This window comes from Coturnix japonica, chromosome 24 (assembly GCF_054131305.1).
Source record: "Coturnix japonica strain WE chromosome 24, WE-NBRP24, whole genome shotgun sequence".
Taxonomy (NCBI): Eukaryota; Metazoa; Chordata; class Aves; order Galliformes; family Phasianidae; genus Coturnix; species Coturnix japonica.
Genome location: NC_140686.1, coordinates 8,391,638 through 8,410,506, shown reverse-complemented (window position 1 = coordinate 8,410,506; position 18,869 = coordinate 8,391,638). Strand labels below are relative to the sequence as shown.

The 18,869-nt window shown below is 52.8% G+C and overlaps 1 protein-coding gene across 3 annotated transcripts in view; it reads left to right on the top strand.

Moving 5' to 3' along the window:
• Window positions 1–1,088: 1,088 nt before the first annotated feature.
• SCN4A (sodium voltage-gated channel alpha subunit 4) overlaps window positions 1,089–18,869 on the top strand; it is a 31,076-nt gene continuing 13,295 nt past the window's right edge. For 2 of the 3 annotated variants that reach the window (XR_014937070.1, XM_085523550.1), the window contains exons 1-16: window positions 1,122–1,239; window positions 2,117–2,174; window positions 6,924–7,222; window positions 7,500–7,620; window positions 7,976–8,063; window positions 8,556–8,684; window positions 8,771–8,862; window positions 10,208–10,495; window positions 11,709–11,772; window positions 12,272–12,413; window positions 13,210–13,422; window positions 14,294–14,449; window positions 14,635–14,758; window positions 15,256–15,494; window positions 16,457–16,630; window positions 16,969–17,325. Coding sequence is in view for 2 of the 3 variants with exons in the window: in XM_085523550.1 (XP_085379676.1) it covers window positions 6,959–7,222; window positions 7,500–7,620; window positions 7,976–8,063; window positions 8,556–8,684; window positions 8,771–8,862; window positions 10,208–10,495; window positions 11,709–11,772; window positions 12,272–12,413; window positions 13,210–13,422; window positions 14,294–14,449; window positions 14,635–14,758; window positions 15,256–15,494; window positions 16,457–16,630; window positions 16,969–17,325 (2,451 nt within the window). In the remaining variant the exon portion in view is untranslated. Of the gene's footprint in view, window positions 1,240–2,116; window positions 2,175–6,923; window positions 7,223–7,499; window positions 7,621–7,975; window positions 8,064–8,555; window positions 8,685–8,770; window positions 8,863–10,207; window positions 10,496–11,708; window positions 11,773–12,271; window positions 12,414–13,209; window positions 13,423–14,293; window positions 14,450–14,634; window positions 14,759–15,255; window positions 15,495–16,456; window positions 16,631–16,968; window positions 17,326–18,869 lie in introns of all 3 variants that reach the window. The other variant, XM_085523551.1, reaches the window with a different exon arrangement.

Here is an 18,869-nt window from a genome sequence, read left to right as displayed (position 1 = left end):
GGGGGGTGTTTTGCTTGGGGCCGGTGGGTGGCACTGCGGCCCTACGCCGCAGGCGGTGACAGTGGATCCACGGGACAACCCCAAAGCCACAGCGGCCCCACGGCTGTCCCGGCACCGCCGGCACCAAAGGACTGTGCCCGCCCGGCACCACCAGAGGAAGGTAAGGGGTTCGCTGCTGGGTGCCTGCAGAGCTTCACCCCCATCTCCATCCCCACTCTGGGATGTGCTTCATATAGATCCCATAGGCAGTGCTTGGCTCTGAATCCCATTCTGCCACCCCAAAGGTGCTTTTGCTGCTGGGTTTTGCACCCACTTCAGCATCATGGGTACCCCCGGGTACCCACAGACCCTCATTCTGTGCCCACCCCACGGTGCCCACAGCCCCCAGGGGCACATCCCAGTGCTCCCATCATTGCATGCTCCCCATAGGGTTTGCTCTAGGCTATGTGCAAAGCAAAACAAGATTATAGGGACTTCCTAGGGGTGATAGGGCTGGGATCCATCACGATGAAGGTCCCTACAACCATAATGGGGACGTTCCCATCCCTGCCCTATACCTGCAGATGCACTGGGGCTGCTCTTTGCTCACTTGGAGTGCAAAGCTGGAGTTCTTCCCTTGGTGGTGGGTGCTCATTGGCTTGGGGAAGATCTCTGTGGGGTATATGGGGCCAGAGAGGCAGCAGAAGGGTGGCATGGAGCCTACAGACCAGGACAGGTGGTTGCTGCACCCCAGAATGGACCAACCCTATGAGATGGGTATGGCCCTTCTGCACCCCAAAACATGCAAACAGCACCCAAAAACACCATGGGGAAAAGCAGGGCACACACCAGGACACCTCCTCACGCCATCCCTGGGCTGGATATGACTTTGGGGTCCGGCACAGCGCTGGACATGGGGACACAAGGTGCTGAAGCAGGATGAGTGCAGCATCACATCACACAGGGATGTGGTCCCGGGTCCTTTCTTGGGGCACATTGGAGCTGATGGACCCTGGGGTCTGTGCTAATGGGGCCGGGCGCTGCCACCCCCTTGATTGGCGCCGCGGGGGACGAATGCCGCAGCTGAGTCGGCCGAGGGTACCTGAAGGATCCGCGTGTCCTCAGGTTTCACTCATGACCATCTGACAGCAGCAGCAGCTGCGCTGCCAACAGGCGCTCGCGGAGCCAAAGGAGCCGAAGGAGAGGGAAATTCTGGCCCCGAAAGGTCTCTCTTTGGGATTTCGCTTTTCCCACCCAACGGTAAGAGCCGGGTCCAGCACTGGGACAGCACCAGGCTGCTGGGAAAGGGGGCTCTGATGGCCCTGGGTTCCTCTTTCTTCTTGGGGTTGTGCCATGGAGCACCACAGCAGGAGGTCGGTGTTGTGGGGTTTATTGCTTTTGCCCCCCCACCCCGGGCCATAAACAGATGGGGATGGGGGCTGGCAGTTCTCTGAAGGGCAATGGGACGCGGTGGCTGTGGTGACACCGACCGTCCGGTGGCTTTGAGGGTTGGGGTGGCTGAAAAGTCCCAAGTCGCCTTTCTCCTGGCTTCTCTTCCTAAATATAAGGGGATCTAAATATAAACCCGGCCTGGGCCAAGCCAAGGTTGCAGGAAAGGTCTGCAGTGCTGAGCAGTGTCCCCTTTCCGAAGGCGCTGTCCCCATAGGGACGTACCTCTATGTCCCCATTCTGCACAGAGCAGAGGAATGGGGTGGGATTCAGCTCTGATTTGGGGTGAGAACCCCCACTCCTGGTGCATGGAGCATCCCCATGGCTGTTTTATGGGGCAAGACGCCACGGTGACCCCCCATCCCTGGTGACAGCCACTGTCCCATGGGACACAAGCAATCCATCCTCTGCCCACACCATGATGTGTCCAACATATGGGGACATGTTGCAAAATAATAGTGGATATCACTGAGCATCACTTGCATAACACCAGTGGGAAGGTTGGATGCGTGTCCTTGGTTGTATGGAGACCCTACAAGCAACCCTACAAGTGTGGGTGGCGGAGTGATGCTCTGAGCTGTTCCTGGAAAATCCCTGATGTAATAACGGGCACTTTAATGGGAATTGGGCAATTGAGTCCCACGGGATTAAGTTGTGCTGATATTTGGAGAGCATTTTCCACTCCCAGGGCAAAGGGTCCCAGTGCAGCGGCTGTGTGTTCCTGTGGGAAGACTGCTGGAGTTGAGGTATGAAGGGAGAAGTTGCTTTGGGGTGGGTGATGGCAGAGGAATAATGCAAGAAATAAGGGCGTGAGGGTCCAGCGTGGGTCTAATTTGGGTCCAGTGGTATCCGATAGGGGGAAATCGGTATCCTTTAGGATGAGGTGCTGCAGGGACCACAGTATGGCAAACCCTATGTGATCTCCATCTCCCATTGCCAGCACTGTGAACCCATTGTCACCCATTATGGGACGAGCTGACATCCCGCTCCCAGCCTGGGCAGGACGGGGTTAGTGTCAGTTGCTGGGGGATGTTGCAACCTCCTATTTCCATCTGCGGGCAGGAGAGCATCCCAGGACTTCGCAGCTTGCAGCCTATGTGTGCCACCCCCAGCTCCGAGTACATCGAGGTACCGTGGGGGCATTAAAGCGCCCGTACCCCATATGGGATGGTAGCAATTAATGGATATCATGGAGTTAATTTCCACACAGCTCACGGGTACAGGGCAGGCAGAGGGGAGAAGTGCTGTGTGTTCCCCTGAGCAAGACAGAAAGCAGAAGCTTGGTGTGATTGGTGTGTGAGGGGAGCAGCAATGTCTGTGTTTGGGGGGTTGGTGGTGTGTGTGAGTCCCAAATGGGGAAGGGCAGAGGGATGCTGGTGGGCAGCACCACGGAGTTGGCCATGCAGAGCAAGCTGGGGAGCATAGGGACCCACGGCATGGAACTGGGGCCCATCACCCCATTGGCACCCATTGCTCAGAGCCCCACAGCAGGGGCAGCCCCTACCCCAAGGCAGCAAAAATCCCACCTGAAAACCCAGCGTGTTCTTTTGCATCAAGCCATGCATCCATCCCAGCCATGCGGGTGCTGCTGTGCATCCAGTGGGTGACCCCTGTTGGTCCCCACCGAGCAGAAGGACCGTGGTGACAATAAGGAGCGTGGCATTGCTTGCCAAAGGCAGCTCTCCCATGTTGCTGCACAGCTCCCAGCATGACAGATGCTGCCTGGAAGCATCCTGCATTCCTGCATTCCGGAATGCACCAAACCACCCAGCAGCACTGGGAGGGCAGCATCGCCTGCAGGGATTTCCAGACCCTAAAAAGCCTCCCCTTAAAGGAGAGCAGCCTACAGACAGAGTGAGGACATGGGGAGCTGAGATGGGGCTGCATCCCCCCCAGTTGGGGTCAGGGGAGGCATTTGATCACAAAACTTGGAGTCACTGTGTATCTCCCCAGGTCGGCTTTGTAATGCGTAGCCAAGCATTGAGGCATGGCCGTATATCTGGGGTTAGCAAACACCAGGCTCTGAAATAGAACGTTATCATCTTACCGAATGGGACATCGAGTTGTTTATAAATGGGCCCATTTCACCCAGCCGAGCTGCTCTGTTTGTCCCAGTTGCTGCTGGAAACTCCTGGAATCCCACAAACACTCACCCAGCTCTGGGCTCTGGTCTGTGCACTGTTAAACCTTCCAGCAGAGCTCTCTTCTCCCTGCGTTGAGATTGTTCCCCATTTTCCCTTTTTTGTTGGCTTTTTGGGTGCTTTTTTTGGGGGTGAAAAACAAAACAGGACTTGCTCAAGCCACAGCATCCATAAAACAATACCTGGAGGATTATCTTTCCTCTAACCATCAGCAAAGAGCTGTGTCACCACCTTGTATTCATGTACCTTCATAACCTTAAATACCCACAAATAAAACCTATGGCAGCCAATGGCATCACCACCACAGCGCTGTGTCCTGCTTCCCAGCCAGGACCAAGAGGCTTTGGTGATATTTGGACCCTCTCTGCCCACTGCTGCTTTCTGATCATCCCTGAACCCCATATCAGCTCCCCAATGCAGCTGCCACCTCACCCCACACCCTCAGATGGGGATAAATGAGCGAGGGATGGAGTCAGCTCCTGGGTTCTCAGCTGGATTTGGGGTGAAAGAAATAAGGAAGGGGTCCTGCAGGGTTGTGCTGGGTTATGTTGTGTTGGGTTATAGTGTGCTGTATTGTGTTGTGTTGTGTTGGGTTATAGTGTGCTGTATTGGGTTGGGTTGTGTTGGGTTATAGTGTGCTGTATTGGGTTGGGTTGTGTTATAGTGTGCTGTATTGTGTTGGATTGTGTTGTGTTGGGTTATAGTGTGCTGTGTTGTGTTGTGTTGTGTTGTGTTGTATTGTGTTGTGTTGTGTTATAGTGCGCTGTATTGGGTTGTGTTGTGTTGTGTTGTGTTGTGTTATAGTGCGCTGTATTGGGTTGTGTTGGGTTATAGTGTGCTGTATTGTGTTGTGTTGTGTTGTGTTGTGTTGTGTTGTGTTGTGTTGTGTTGTGTTGTGTTATAGTGCGCTGTATTGGGTTGTGTTGGGTTATAGTGTGCTGTACTGTGATGGGTTATGTTGTGTTGTGTTATAGTGTGCTGTATTGTGTTGTGTTGTGCTGTGTTATGTTGTGATGGTTTGTGTTGGGTTATGTTGTGTTGTGTTATAGTGTGCTGTATTGTGTTGTGCTGTATTATGTTGTGATAGTTTGTGTTGTGTTGGTTTATATTGTGTCCTGTTGGGTTGTGCCATGTTGTGTTGGTGCAGGGCAGGTTCTGCTTTCCATCCCGCAGCCCTTCAGCTGCCAGGTGCTGGCTTCCCTCCATCCCCCAGCATCAGTTTCTCACAGCTCCACACGTGGGCAGAGCTGGCTGCTGGCTGGTGTCGGGGCACGAGCTAATTGTTCTCCTGCTAATCCCTGCTGCAGGGATGCCCCTGATGTATTGCAGTTGGCTCAGCAGCGCTTTGGTGAAGGAAGCTGCTCTACACTTGCTGATGGCTCTGTAGGTCGGTGTTCTTCTTGGACCTGAGGCTCTATCTGCCTCTGCTGAGCTGTGCACACCATGCCAACGGCACTGGGGTGGTTTGATCCCTGCAGGAGCACTGCAGCTGCTGTCACACAGGCACTGGTGTCCCGTCAGACCAACACTGATCTCTGGAGAAAAGAAGCCTTGTGGAGCATTCTCTGATCCCAAGGTAGTGGGGCTGACCCCAGAGTCACCCAGGTGCCAGGGGCTGGCAGTGGGCAAGTGGGACCCCTCTGTGCCAGCCCCACACCAGTGTGGGCCATGGGTTCATTGGGGCAGGAGAGCAGGTCTGCATTTGATCCCTTCTCTTTGGGGAAGCAGAGATTGACCACAGAGTCAGTGAATATTCTGAATTGGAAGGGATGCAAAGGGAGCACGGAGTCCAGCTGATGGCTCCAATGCAGGAGGTTCAGATCTCGGATGTAGCTGAAGTTTTGCACCTCTGGGCATCCCCAAAGGGGATGGTGGGCCAGGGGGCTGCAGGGGAACAGACCCCAAATGGACACAGCAGCATCCCTTTGGAGGACCTCCTGTTTAGCCCCAGCGTCTCCCTTTCCTACCCTATGGCAGTGCAATGTGTGCAGCCCAGTAAAAAGCAAACTTAGGGTTGAAAGCAAAGCTGGGGCCGTGCACACACGTTCCCCTCCTGCCCCGGCTCCCAGCAGGGAGGAATGAGCAGAGTCATGGGGCTGCAGAAACCCGACCCCGAGCATGATGGCTGGCAGCAGCTGGAGGCTGGGCCGCCTCCACCGGCACTGCACGCTGCGGATAAGGCTGTGCTGTGGGTTCTATGGGTTGTGCAGCACCCTGTGCACTTGTAGGGTTTGCTATAGGTCCATCCTTCTACCAGCAGCATTAAGCTGCATTACAGCACCACTGGGTCAAGGCTGATCACAAAGTGCCCCGGTGCTGCGACACCTCTGCAGGGATCAGCAGCTTTTGGCAGAAGGAAATCCATTTTGCACAATGAGATGCAGTTCAGCAACAGCAAAGGGCAGTTCCTAAAGTGCAGCCATCTGCAGCAATGCAAAATCAATACCTCCCTTCGCCTTTGCTTTTATCGCTGGGTTTTGTAATCACTGTAGGAACACACTGACACTGCTCCAAGGGTCTGTTCCCAATGAACCTATAAATGTTCTCCTTAATTACAAAGGGTTTCCAGCTCTCTGCATCCAGCAGGGCGGTTCGGGGTTGGGGTATGAGGAGTATTGATCCTAAAGCTCTTTCAGGGTCAGCTGCCCCATAGCACTGCATAAAGCATTGGAGTGCAGAGGGGGCGATGCTCAGAGCGCTGCTGGTCAGTGGGATGCTCATCTTGGGGCGGGGGTACACACAACTCTTTTCCTTACCCTCCCCAAAGCATCAGGGCTCCTCCAGAGCAGAGCTGTAGTGCTGTAGGGCACCCCACATTCCTACCAATGGGATGGGTGATGGGAAATGACCACCGACCACCAGAACTGAGGTCTTCTGGCCTAGGAACCTCTTACTTGAGTGTTAAGAGGAAAGCTTTGATCCTTTGCAATTATATTGCCAAGAGCTGGAGCGGTGCCACTGCTGCTGAAGGTGTTTGATTTTGTTGAGCAACTTTGGTTGTGAAATTACATGTCTAATGAGCCAGCTGGTGCAGAGCCCAGGAGAAAGGCAGAGGGATGGTGTTTTTTGGTTGGGTTTGGGAGGGGAAGGGGGAAGCAGGGTGCTGTGCAACCCAGATGTGTCCATTTGGATACAACATGCAACCCAAGCATTTTCCTTGTGATTTCAATGGTTCTGGAGCTGCTGGCTCGGAAGAAAGCCAACTGCAAAAGCCCACCAAGAACTTTCCATCACCAAGCTCCTAAATGCCCTCATTGCCCCCATTGGCTACCACCCGTCTTCAAATCCCAACCTCGTAACAGCCCCCATTGTTCCCATCCTGCACCAATTTCTGAGCCCTGCTCTCCCCAGCAGGTCGGGCGCAGGCGTCCCGCAAGCAGAATGAGAGCATGGCTGGCCTGCCGTACATCCCGGGCCCTGAAAACCTGCGCCCTTTCACCCCCGCCTCGTTGGCTGCCATCGAGCAGCGCATCGCCGAGGCAGAGGCACTTAAGTTAAAGAAGCAGCAGGTGGAGATGCCCGAGGAAGAGGAGCTCAAGCCCAGCAGTGACCTGGAAGCCGGCAAGAACCTGCCCCTTATCTATGGAGATCCCCCCTTAGAGCTCATCGGGACCCCCCTGGAGGATCTGGACCCTTTCTACAAGGATAAGAAGGTGAGGGACAGTGCTTGACCTGTGGGTGTTAGGTGCAAGACACCAAAAAACCCAGAGCGTGGACCCCTCCTCCTTCCATCCGTGCCTCTGGGTGCCATCTGAGCCCACCTGGGTGAGCCACAGCCCCACATTGCTCTGTTTCCTTCTCCTCTGAAGCAGAGCATCCCTTCCCTGAACGGTTCTCCAGCCTTCAGAGATTCAAAATACGCACTTATGAAGGCATCACTTTATCCATGGAGTTGTGCCATTCTGTGTCTCACCTCTCTTTTCTCTGCAGACGTTCATAGTCCTCAACAAAGGGAAGTCCATCTTCCGCTTCTCAGCTACTCCTGCGCTCTACCTGCTGGGGCCCTTCCACCCCATCCGGAGAGGAGCCATCAAAGTGCTCATCCATTCATATCCTTGCTTCAGTCCTGATGCTGGGAGGGGAGGGGGGGAGGGCTGGGGGTGTTTTTTGTTGCTGTCATAAGTAATTCTCATTGGGTTGGTCGCCACCATGACCAGGGTCCAGAGCTAAAAGCTTTTGTCCCTTCCCAAGGAATGGGAGCCCAAAGGTTTGGGGCACCTTGGTGGCAATCACCAAGATCTGTCCTAGAATCATTTTGGTTGGAACAAGGAGGACACCTATATACGGTGGAGCTTCCTAAGATGAGGCCCAAGCCTTCCAAACCAAGAAGTTCTTGGCTTTCTACCCATAAGAAGGGGGGAGTGTAGACAGCAGCCACAGCAATTCTCCTTGACCAGGTTGTAAATTATTCAGCATGTTCATCATGATCACGATTTTAACCAACTGTGTGTTTATGACGATGAGCAACCCCCCGGCGTGGTCCAAGAACGTGGAGTAAGTTCCTGCTGGACATTGGGGTGGGGGGCATCCCAGACTGAAGGGATGGGATGGGATGGGATGGGATGGGATGGGATGGGATGGGATGGGATGGGACCAAGGCTGGGACAGAGCTGTTGGGATCCAGACACCCTTTAGAGGAGCAGAAGTGTCCTTGAGAGGTGATGGTGGCCCTCTCCATCCTAGATGTCCCTGTTTAAGAAGGAACATCCATGCTCTGCATCAGACATTGCAGAGAAGAAGTGCTTCAGAGTTGTCCAAAATCTGAAGGGAAAGGAAAAAACACATCATTTTTTTTTCTTTGCAGTTCTGTACAATAGGGCTCAGAAAGGTTTAAAGAGAAAATAGTGCTGATAGTGACAGCAGTCAGAGATGGCCATGCAGGATTGTCACCACAGCTGGTGAGATGTCCCAGCTCACTCTGTTGAGTGGAGGTGATAGGAGAACCTGCCCCACTGAGCATCCCCTGAGTCACCATTCTCATTTCAGATACGCCTTCACTGGAATATACACCTTCGAGTCCCTCATTAAGATACTGTCGAGAGGTTTCTGCATCGATGACTTTACATTCCTGCGTGACCCGTGGAACTGGCTGGACTTCATGGTCATCTCCATGGCGTGAGTGCAGTGGGACCCTGGGGACCTCGGGGACCTCAGGGACAGTGTGAGGTGACCTTCACACCTTCTCCTCTGCCGTCCTGCAGCTACATCACTGAGTTTGTGGACCTGGGGAACATCTCTGCCCTCAGAACCTTCCGTGTCCTCCGTGCCTTGAAAACCATCACAGTGATACCAGGTGGGGCAATTAGCTGTGATCTCTCATTATTTAATCAGCAAAAGCTTCCTTCCAGCCAGACATGGCGTTTTTAGGGCTTCTTGGGGATGCTTCCTTGGGTTTATGGCCCCAGTTAACACGATCCTTGGAGCCATAAATGCAGCTTTCTCCCCATTGCTGAGCATTCTACTTATCAGGATTGGGATATTTAATGGCTCTTAGTGTGAGCGGCCAGCCCCAAATATCCATCACGCTGCATTAGGGGCACGTTACCAAATAGCTCTGAGGGGTTGCTTCCCAAATCTGATACCATTTCAAGACCCCACGTGGACGCAGAAACAACAGGTCAGAGCCCTGAAGGAGCATGAGATAAAATTACAACGGTAATTTATCATCCCACTCATTTTATGTCCCTGCATCTTCCAGACCTTTGGGCTTCCTATTTGAGTTGCTTTAATCAAACAAGCTAAAAGTTGCACTCTGCAAAAAGTGCATTTCCTTCTTAATCCCAGGGCTCTTATTCCTGGCATGGCTTCCCCCCCAACCCCCCCATCCCTCCACCCTCCTCCCCATGAGGCTCTGCAGAAATAGCAGCTGCAAAAATAAGCTGTTTCTGAAAGGTGGTCCTAATCGTTTTCCCAACATAGACAAGCCCTGGGAGAACGGGGATTTTAACCTAAATAGTTTGGGGAACAAAGGGGCTAAAAAACCCCCTTGTCTTGCGGGATGTGCCTCCATGCACATTGCTCTGAGCTGCCTGAAGCTCAATGTCAGGATGTCCCGGTGTCACCCATCACCCGCACAGACAATTCCTCCTCAAAAGTCCGCCGCCGTCTGCAGAGGAAGCGAGTTAATCCCGGTGCTTAATGCAAACTGTCACTTCCATCCCCTCTGATCGAATGCCGGAGGGTTGCTCTGGAAGGGACCAGCTGGCTCCTGGCTGCCTGTAGGGACAGCACATGTCGGGGTTTGGGGTCATGGGGGTTTCTTGTGCAGCCAAAGCCATGAGCAGTGCACGGCATCATCCGGTCGGGTTGGCGGATTGCCGCTATGTCATGTGGTCTGCTCAGCAGTTTGGGGCTGAAAAAGCACTTTAGTGTTTGGAAGGAAAACATGCAGACAAAAGGAATGGCTGGCTGCCAGCAAGGATGGGCTCTGAGTTGCAATGCCCAGGTCAAGGCATGGAGACAGGTGACTGCCCTGCTGCAAAGGGGATGTTACCCATTGATGTGTGAGATCTGAGTCCATAGGGTGAAACTGGGGGTACCCGTGTTTCTACTAACTCTGTAGCTTTGGGAAGCACTGCAGCACATCCTCTATGATCAGCTCATGAGCAGGTAGATCAGTAGGGCTGACTCCCTCCCAGGGCTGAAGACGATTGTCGGAGCGCTGATCCAGTCGGTGAAGAAGCTCTCGGATGTCATGATCCTCACTGTCTTCTGCCTGAGCGTCTTCGCCCTCATCGGCCTCCAGCTCTTCATGGGGAACCTCCGGCACAAATGCGTGCGGTGGCCGCCCCTCAATGACACCCTGATGGGGGACTTTGGTTTGGACAACGCCACGTTGGCCAACACAACGCTCTACGGCAACTTCACCGACGGCAACTTCACCAGCAACAGCACCTTCGATTTCGAAGCCTACATCAACGATGAAGGTAAGGACTCACTGCTCCCCTTCTGCACTGGCACATCACCATGGTTTTCAATTTACCCCATTCTTCCTCCTTGTCTAACCAAGATGGTTCATTCCTGTGGGTCTTCCCATTGAGGTGCTTCAATAGGATTTGGGTTTTGCAAGGCTATAGGGTGAAGCAGGAGTTGTGCGTGCTCAGGGGGTGGGCAGATGGAAAAATGCCCCCAAAAGTGTGGTAGTTTATTCTTGTTTGGCTCATTTTATTTTTTTTAACGTGACATGAAATTGTAAATATAGCATCAAATCCGCCAGGGAGGCTTCCATTTGCCTTTAATTGATGTTTTCTTAGAGATTTCTGAGTAATTGTGGCTTTCTTCTTTATTTTTCCTTCCATTGACACACTCTTGGCCCCCAAACCTGGGGAAAGCTCAGCCCCAGACACAGGCTCTGCCTTTGGGGCAGATTGTCAGATTGTTCATCACCTTGTGCAATCAATCTGAGCACTAACCAGACCAAACACAAAAGCCCAAAGCAGGAGGCAGCATCCAAAAGCAATATTGTGTTGGAAAAATCCATTCGGGGTCACAGATCGAATGCAGACTGGCCTAGAGCAAGCTGCGCTCCAGGGACTGTCTCTAAGGAGAAGTTTCATGACCCATTTTGGGCACTCAGAGCTCAGGAGACGGTCGGGTTACATCTGGGCTGAGCTGCTTCACCCTGTTGGGGAAGTAAGCATCGGTTACAGGAAGGCTTCGTTGCAGGGGTGCAAAATTCAATATATGGGATCCAATGAGTGCAGCACAAATAGCAACAGCACGCTGCAGGCGTGTATTCGGGCTGGCAGCTCTCGGGGCCAGGCTAAATGCGTATCACCTGAGCAGCAGGAGGAGGATGATGGCTGTGGGCCCTTTGCCCGAGTTTTTGGACCCCCACCACCCCTGTGCTTTAGGATAAACCCTGCTATCCCACCTTACCATGAGACCTGACCCACTTGGCCATCCCCAGCCCTCGGTGGGCTCACAGCCACCCAGCTGGGCATGTGAAGCAATGCCACGAGCTCTCTGAGCTGGAGACAAGCATTGCAATGCAGAGAGTGAAGCCAACAGGGAGGAGAGAGCCCAGCCCTGGGATGTGGGACAGTTACTCTGACAGCGAGAACTGCCAAGAGCTTTAAAAATCTATATCCGTGTTTGTTTATTTTTCCTATTTTCTGCTTTTTTTCCCCAACTGTGAAGCAAATTTCTACTTCCTGGAGGGAGCGCTTGATGCCCTGCTCTGTGGGAACAGCAGTGATGCTGGGTGAGTGTAGCAGCCCCCTCTGGGTGGGTCCATGCAGGACCACCGTGCAGCCCAACCATCCCTTAGCCCTTGGTGCTGGTGATGCTGCCATCAAACCTGACTCCTGACATGGTTTATCTCAGCGAAGGGGCCTTAAAAATTGGATAACCCAAGTATCACAGCACAACTGGGTTGGAAGAGACTTTCAAAGTCCCCCAGGTCCCCAAAGCCCCCCACCCCATCACGCTGGCCAGGGCATCATCCCATCTGCACCCAATTGGGTGTTCTCCTGCCAGGCATTCCCACCATGGGGTGGAACAACTGGAACTGATTTTCCATCACTGGAAGCTCCTACTATGAGAAGCGTCCAGAGTTGGGTGGGAAGGGGCTTTGTGTGATCAGGATCTACTGAAAGATACCCCAGAAAAATGGATCTTTGAGGGTTCCTTCCCAACCCCCAACCATTCTATGGGCACACGAGGGGTGATGACAGGGACTGATGCCATCTGCCCTTTGACAGGAGGTGCCCAGAAGGGTATGAGTGCATGAAGGCAGGCAGGAACCCCAACTATGGCTACACCAGCTACGACACCTTCAGCTGGGCTTTCCTCTCCTTATTCCGCCTCATGACACAGGACTTCTGGGAGAACCTCTTCCAGCTGGTAGGTGCCAATGGGACAACGGCAGGTGGGTACATGGCTGAGCCCCTTGCTTAGTGGCTATGGCTTCTATTTCATATTTGGTGTATTCACTGCTTACTTTGGAGTTCTACCATTTCAATGCTGCACTTGGCCTTGTAAAAAGACACTGGATTGGAAACTCATTGGGCTTTGACCCATGGCTGAGGGACAAGGCATGGATGGGGCATGCTCTCACTCAGTGTGGGGTATAATGGAAACCAGGGAATTATAGAAATATTTAGTGCAGCTCTGGCTTGAGTTTATGGAGAGGGTAAAGAGGGAAAACTCTCCTCCTGGATGTTCTATGGGCAGAATTTGCATGAAATTCCAGTTTTCCTGTAGGTAATGGGTTCAACCCCTGAGTCCAGAGCTGGTTAGGTCAGAAAAGCAAGACTGAAAGCTGTGTGTGTCCTCTGGAGAAGATTATTCCCTAATCTGAAATTAGAGTGTGCCCCAAGGGTGGGACCTGAGATACAGCAGTGCAAGGCCATGATGAGTTACCAGTCCCACCTTGGGCCTCCATCTGGCATGGGGAATGCAGTTGAGCTGGCCAAGATCTCAGCCCGTTCATCCCATCCCCAACCCAAAGCCACGAGCTGCAGGAAGGTCAGCTGAGCAACAAGAACCACTTGGGGAGATGGGAGCAAAGTCTCATCTTCCTCCCATGACCAGTAGGCAGACAGTGCCAGACTTGACCAACACTATAATATATATGTTTGTTTGGAAGCATCACACTGTGCCAAGGAGGTGTGACGGCTCGTGCTTCCTCTTCCCACAGACGCTGCGTGCAGCAGGGAAAACATACATGATCTTCTTCGTGGTGGTGATATTCCTGGGTTCCTTCTACCTCATCAACCTCATCCTGGCCGTGGTGGCCATGGCCTACGCAGAGCAAAACGATGCCACGATGCTGGAGGCGCAGCAGAAGGAGGAGGAGTTCCAGCAGCTCATGGAGCAGCTGAAGAAGCAGCAGGAGGAGCAGGAGAAGCAGGTTGGTGGGAAGGAAGAAGGTCTCAGTGAGTTAGGATGACGGGAGAAAGAGAGAGGCAGAGACACACGTAGTGATATTCCCAGTCGTATGAAATAAGTCTTGCTTGTTCTCAACCAAGTAAAAATAAGAACTGAGTAACTACTTGAGGTCATCAGCTGAATCCAGAATTTGACGTATGCATGGAAAAAAATAGGCCAAAAAGATTTAATTTCCACATCTAAAGACCAACACAGGGAGCACTGGGAGGCAGCAGAGAGGTGCAGCACACAACGTGCAGATCAGATTGAAAGAAGGAGGTGAGGAACAAGGCAGGCATCAGAATGATCGGTCCCTGTACAGCACATCAAGAGCAGGAAGCCTGGCAGAGCGCCTGCATGTGCAGGTTGCAATTAGGGAAGGAAAGAAGCACACAAGGGAGACAGGGCGGTTGCAGCAAAGTTAAATGAATTAGCAAACCATTTGCTTCTGGCCAATGCTGAAAAATAGAAGAGCCCAGCATCTTGCCTGAGTTGTGGTGTCCTTGTAAGAGTTTGGGCATATGACGATGCTTCTCTTTCTCATTTGGAATGAAGGCGTATTCCAAAGATTAACATTCACCACAAGACAAAAATCAGAGGTTTTACGTAGAAACATGGAATTATAGGGTCATTAAGGTTGGAAAAGCCCTCTAAGATCATCGTGTCCAACCCCAACACATCACCACCGTGCCCACTCAGAGTCATTAGGGTTGGAAAAGACCACTAAGATCATCCAATCCGACCGCTGTCCCACCCATATTTATATCCTTGTGAATTATTCACCCCGGCCAAATTCAAAACATATGAGGATTTGGGAAGTTCAGACTGCAGTGATGGAGATGTGGTTGCTGCAGTTGCAGGACAGGCAATCCAGCAGCAGTTCCCTGCACAGCAGCGCGGCCGGGAAGAAGAGCGACTCGGATCTGAACAGCGACCAGGACAAGGCAAAGGACTGCAATGGGCAGGTGGTCCCCAAGGTTGTGCTGCAACGCTCTGCCACGGTGATCGAAGTACGTGCTCTGCCCCTGCTGTGACCCAACACAACCCCCCACATCCTTTAGAAGTGCCCGCTGGTCCTACCAACCTTCCTGCAGCTCTATGTTGCACCCAAGGTCTCTAGACCAAGACCCTTTTGTCTTCTCAGCCTCTAAGTGCGTTCAATACTTGTTCACCTCTGTGTCCTCCTCTCCTCTAGTTCAACCCAGCCAATGAGCCGGAGAAATCAGACTCCAACCATCTCACTGTGGGCAACCCAGATGGGCCAGGGCTTGAGAAGAGGGTGGGGAGCGCCATCAGCGTCATCTCCAACACCATGGAAGGTATGGCCTGGTTGCATTTTGGGCTTGGGTTGGAAGAGACCTTAAAAATCGTAGAGTCAGGGAATCACATCATGGCTGGGTTGGAAAGGACCTTAAAGATCGTAGAGTCAGGGAATCACATCATGGTTGGGTTGGAAGGGACCTTAAAGATCGTAGAGTCAGGGAATCACAAAATGGTTGGGTTGGAAAGGACCTTAAAGATCGTAGAGTCAGGGAATCACAGAATGGTTGGGTTGGAAGGGACCTTAAAGATCGTAGAGTCAGGGAATCACAGCGTGGTTGGGTTCAAAGGGACCTTAAAAATTGGATAACCTGAGTATCACAGCACAGTTGGGTTGGAAGAGACCTCAAAGCCCCCCCAGGCCCCCAGAGCCCTCCACCCCATCATGCTGCCCAGGGCATCATCCAAGGGGTGGGAGCTCCCAGGAATGGGTTTTCCCACCCAAGGGAGGACAGGGGACACTCACGCTGATGTCAGTTTTCCTTCCTGCCCTCAGAGCTGGAGGAAGCTCACCAGAAGTGCCCGTCCTGGTGGTACAAATTTGCCCACACGTTCCTGGTGTGGGACTGCTGCTACCCATGGCTGAAGCTGAAGGAGTTTGTCAAGCTGGTGGTGATGGATCCCTTTGTGGACCTGGGCATCACTATCTGCATCGTGCTCAACACGCTGTTCATGGCCATGGAGCACTACCCCATGACGGAGGAGTTTGAGAACGTGCTGACTGTGGGGAACCTGGTAGGCAGAGACCACCACCCCATCCCTCCTTGCTTTAAGCCACAGCCTCCAAATAACCACCAGCTTTCAGCTGCATGCAATCTGCTGGTAGGACAAGGCCAAGAAGCTCCTGGTTTCTTTAGCAAACCCATCTGTGGACTGGGAAAGAGAAGAGGGAGGGCTGCATCTTCCCTCCTACCACCTTGCCCTGCTCCAGCACCTGCTGGGACCTCTCTGTGCGCAGGCACGCTGATGACACATGCTTAGCACATAGCTGCTTTGTCTCTGGTTTCATTCAGGAAATAAAAGGGGATTAATGGGCTGTTGCTCAAAGCATGGTCACACTCCAAAAAAAAAAACAACAACAGCTCCAGCTTCTCCCCGGGGACAGCAGTGATTTCTGGATGTGTACAGAGCCAAAGGGATGGGGAACCCAATGGGGCTGGGAGGGGCAGAAGAAGTACTGATGCACACAATGGGATGACATAAGGGCAGCTCCTGGGATGCTGGTGGTAGAACCCACCCTGTGACCAACATACAGGGTGAAATCTGCCCCCTGTGCATGCCATGCCATGCAATTCAACTGAGGACACTAATTGTCACATCGCTGACACCGCCCTGGAGTAATGTGATAATGCTCAGGGCTGTTGTGGTCCCAGGGAAAGTGATGTGTAGGAGCTGGCTCAGCTTTTTCGCAGTCCTGTATCATTCTGGTTTATGGAATCGCTGTGATAGGAGGGGATTCCTTTGCCAATTAGAATTCTGCTTTTAATCTCCATCCATAAGCGGTCACCACTGCTCCCCACCATCCAAACTGGGAGGTGGTTCCCAATAAGAGCCGAACCCAATGGGACAAAATGCTCAATATGGGGAAAGTACCTCATTTTAATTTGGGTATTTCCCCCAAAACGAGGTGCCACCCACCCCACATAGAAGCTTGGCAATGACTTACAAGCAAACCAAGACTGCCATGTTCCCCACAGGTCTTCACGGGGATCTTCACAGCAGAGATGGTGCTGAAGCTCATCGCTCTGGATCCCTATGAGTATTTCCAGCAGGGCTGGAACATCTTTGACAGCATCATTGTCACATTGAGCCTGGTGGAGCTGGGGTTGGCCAACGTGCAGGGGCTCTCTGTGCTGCGCTCCTTCCGCTTGGTATGTGGAATGGGCATTAAGTCTGTGGGTTTGGGGTGAAATCACCACCCAAATGGGGTGGGAAATGGCTCATTCAAGGACATTCATGGCAGCCACCAGCTTGTCCCTGATTGAGGACAGAACTGTAGAATGACAAGGGTTGGAAGGGACCTCAAAGATCACCCAGTGCCAACCTCTGGGATGACACCACCATTTGAGCCAAGTATTGAGGAATGTGTCTCTTTGCAAAGCTGTTGGGTGCTTAATCCATCCTAAAACTGCCACGTGAGAGTCCAATCCCAACCCCTGTGGCAGTGAAAGCTCCCATCAATTCTCACTTTACCTCCTTGCTCCTACAGCTGAGGGTCTTCAAACTGGCCAAGTCTTGGCCCACCCTCAACATGCTCATCAAGATCATTGGCAACTCAGTGGGCGCGCTTGGGAACTTGACACTGGTGCTGGCCATCATCGTCTTCATCTTCGCCGTGGTGGGGATGCAGCTCTTTGGGAAGAGCTACATGGAGTGTGTCTGCAAGATCTCCCTGGACTGCACGCTGCCCCGCTGGCACATGCATGACTTCTTCCACTCCTTCCTCATTGTCTTCCGCATCCTCTGTGGCGAGTGGATCGAGACCATGTGGGACTGCATGGAGGTGGCTGGACAGACCATGTGCCTCATCGTCTTCATGATGGTCATGGTCATCGGGAACCTGGTGGTGAGTGGCTGCAGGACAAGGGAGGAGGGTGGCATGGGTGGGTATGTCCCCCTCCCCACTCACTGTGCTGTAGTTGAAGCTGTGAAGTGAAGCTCACCCATAGAGCCATCCCCTATAGGGTTGGTCTTGTGGGTGGAGAATATCATGGGGCTGGACATCTCCCCACCTCCACCCATTGCATTCTGTTTGATGCTGTGCATCTCAGCTCATTGATAGGTTGACCCTTATAGGGCTGGTCATGTTGGATCTGTACAGAATCTCCCTCCTGTGCTGCGTACTCAAATCTTAACAAAGTAGGATTATATCAGATTTCTATCTGAGGGATCTTCAGCTAAAGCCAGAGCAGAAGCAGAAGGGGAAACTGAGGCACAGAAACCGGTGGGCCCCATTCGCCCCCTGCTAACCTGACCTGCTCACCACTGCCTGCGAGTTCCAGGCGAGCACAGAATCCTTTCTAAACTTGGTAACCCGTTTGCTGGCGGCTCTGGAGCTTGTTTTCCCAGCAGCCTGGGCCCCGCTCTCCCTTCTTAAGGAGCAAGGCAGGGGAGGGAAGCGCAGCAGCTCCCTGGATCGCTCCTATTACTTGCCAGGGTTGTGTAAGCCCTTTGGAATTTGCTTTGAAAAACTATCTGGCTTGGAGCTGCTGACGTGTTGCCCCGCATGGCGCATGGCTGCTCCGGCCCCGTACGGGTGAAAGCAGAACACAGACCGCCCCAGGGCTCAGATTAGCATGGAGCATCCCTGTTTTGGGGTTAGAAAGTTGGGATCTGGGTGTTGCGCTGTTTATGTGGGGTGCTGAGTCTTTCTTAGTCAGCCCTTTTTCTCTCCGGAGCAATAGGGCAGAGCAGCTCGTCCTGTAACATTAATGGCACTTTGAGCATTTCCCTTTGGAGTTACTAAGGGAGAAGGGAGGAAACCCACTGGGTGACACAGCAATGGAGGCCTGTCCAAAAAGGCAGCACCGACAGAGGCTATTAGCTGTAATTGGTACCTAACGTGAGCATTACAGTGATGGGATACTGGGGATTTATTTAAAGATGAGGTTTAAGTCATATGGCATGAGCCATGTGAAAACAGCAGTGACCTTGAATAGCAGCTAATTCCCTTCTCAGACGCAGTGCTGGCACAAAAAGGCACAAACACCAACAGCTGTGGGCTTGGCCCTGCAGCCGCTTCGCACAGCATTCCTGGGTCCTGCTGGAGCTCCATGCCCTACACAGAGCCCAGCTCCCAGTTCCTGGCATGCTGTGGGGTGCACAGTGCCAAGCATCAGCACTGGGGTTGCCCCGGGGTCCAGGCACGTTTTGGACACGGCATAGTGGGATTGAGATGGAAAGAGGTCGTGCGTGGCGTGCACAACCAGAGAGCTGACTTCTGCACAAGTGAAATTCTGCCCTATGGAGTGCAGTAAGAAGGGGTGAGGTTAAGGATGTGGCTCTGAGCTGCTGGAGACCTCCAGAAGTTTGATAGGAATCATTAAGGTTGGAAAGACCTTCAAGATCCCCAAACCCAGCCCACCATGCCCATAACTGTGTCCCCAAGTG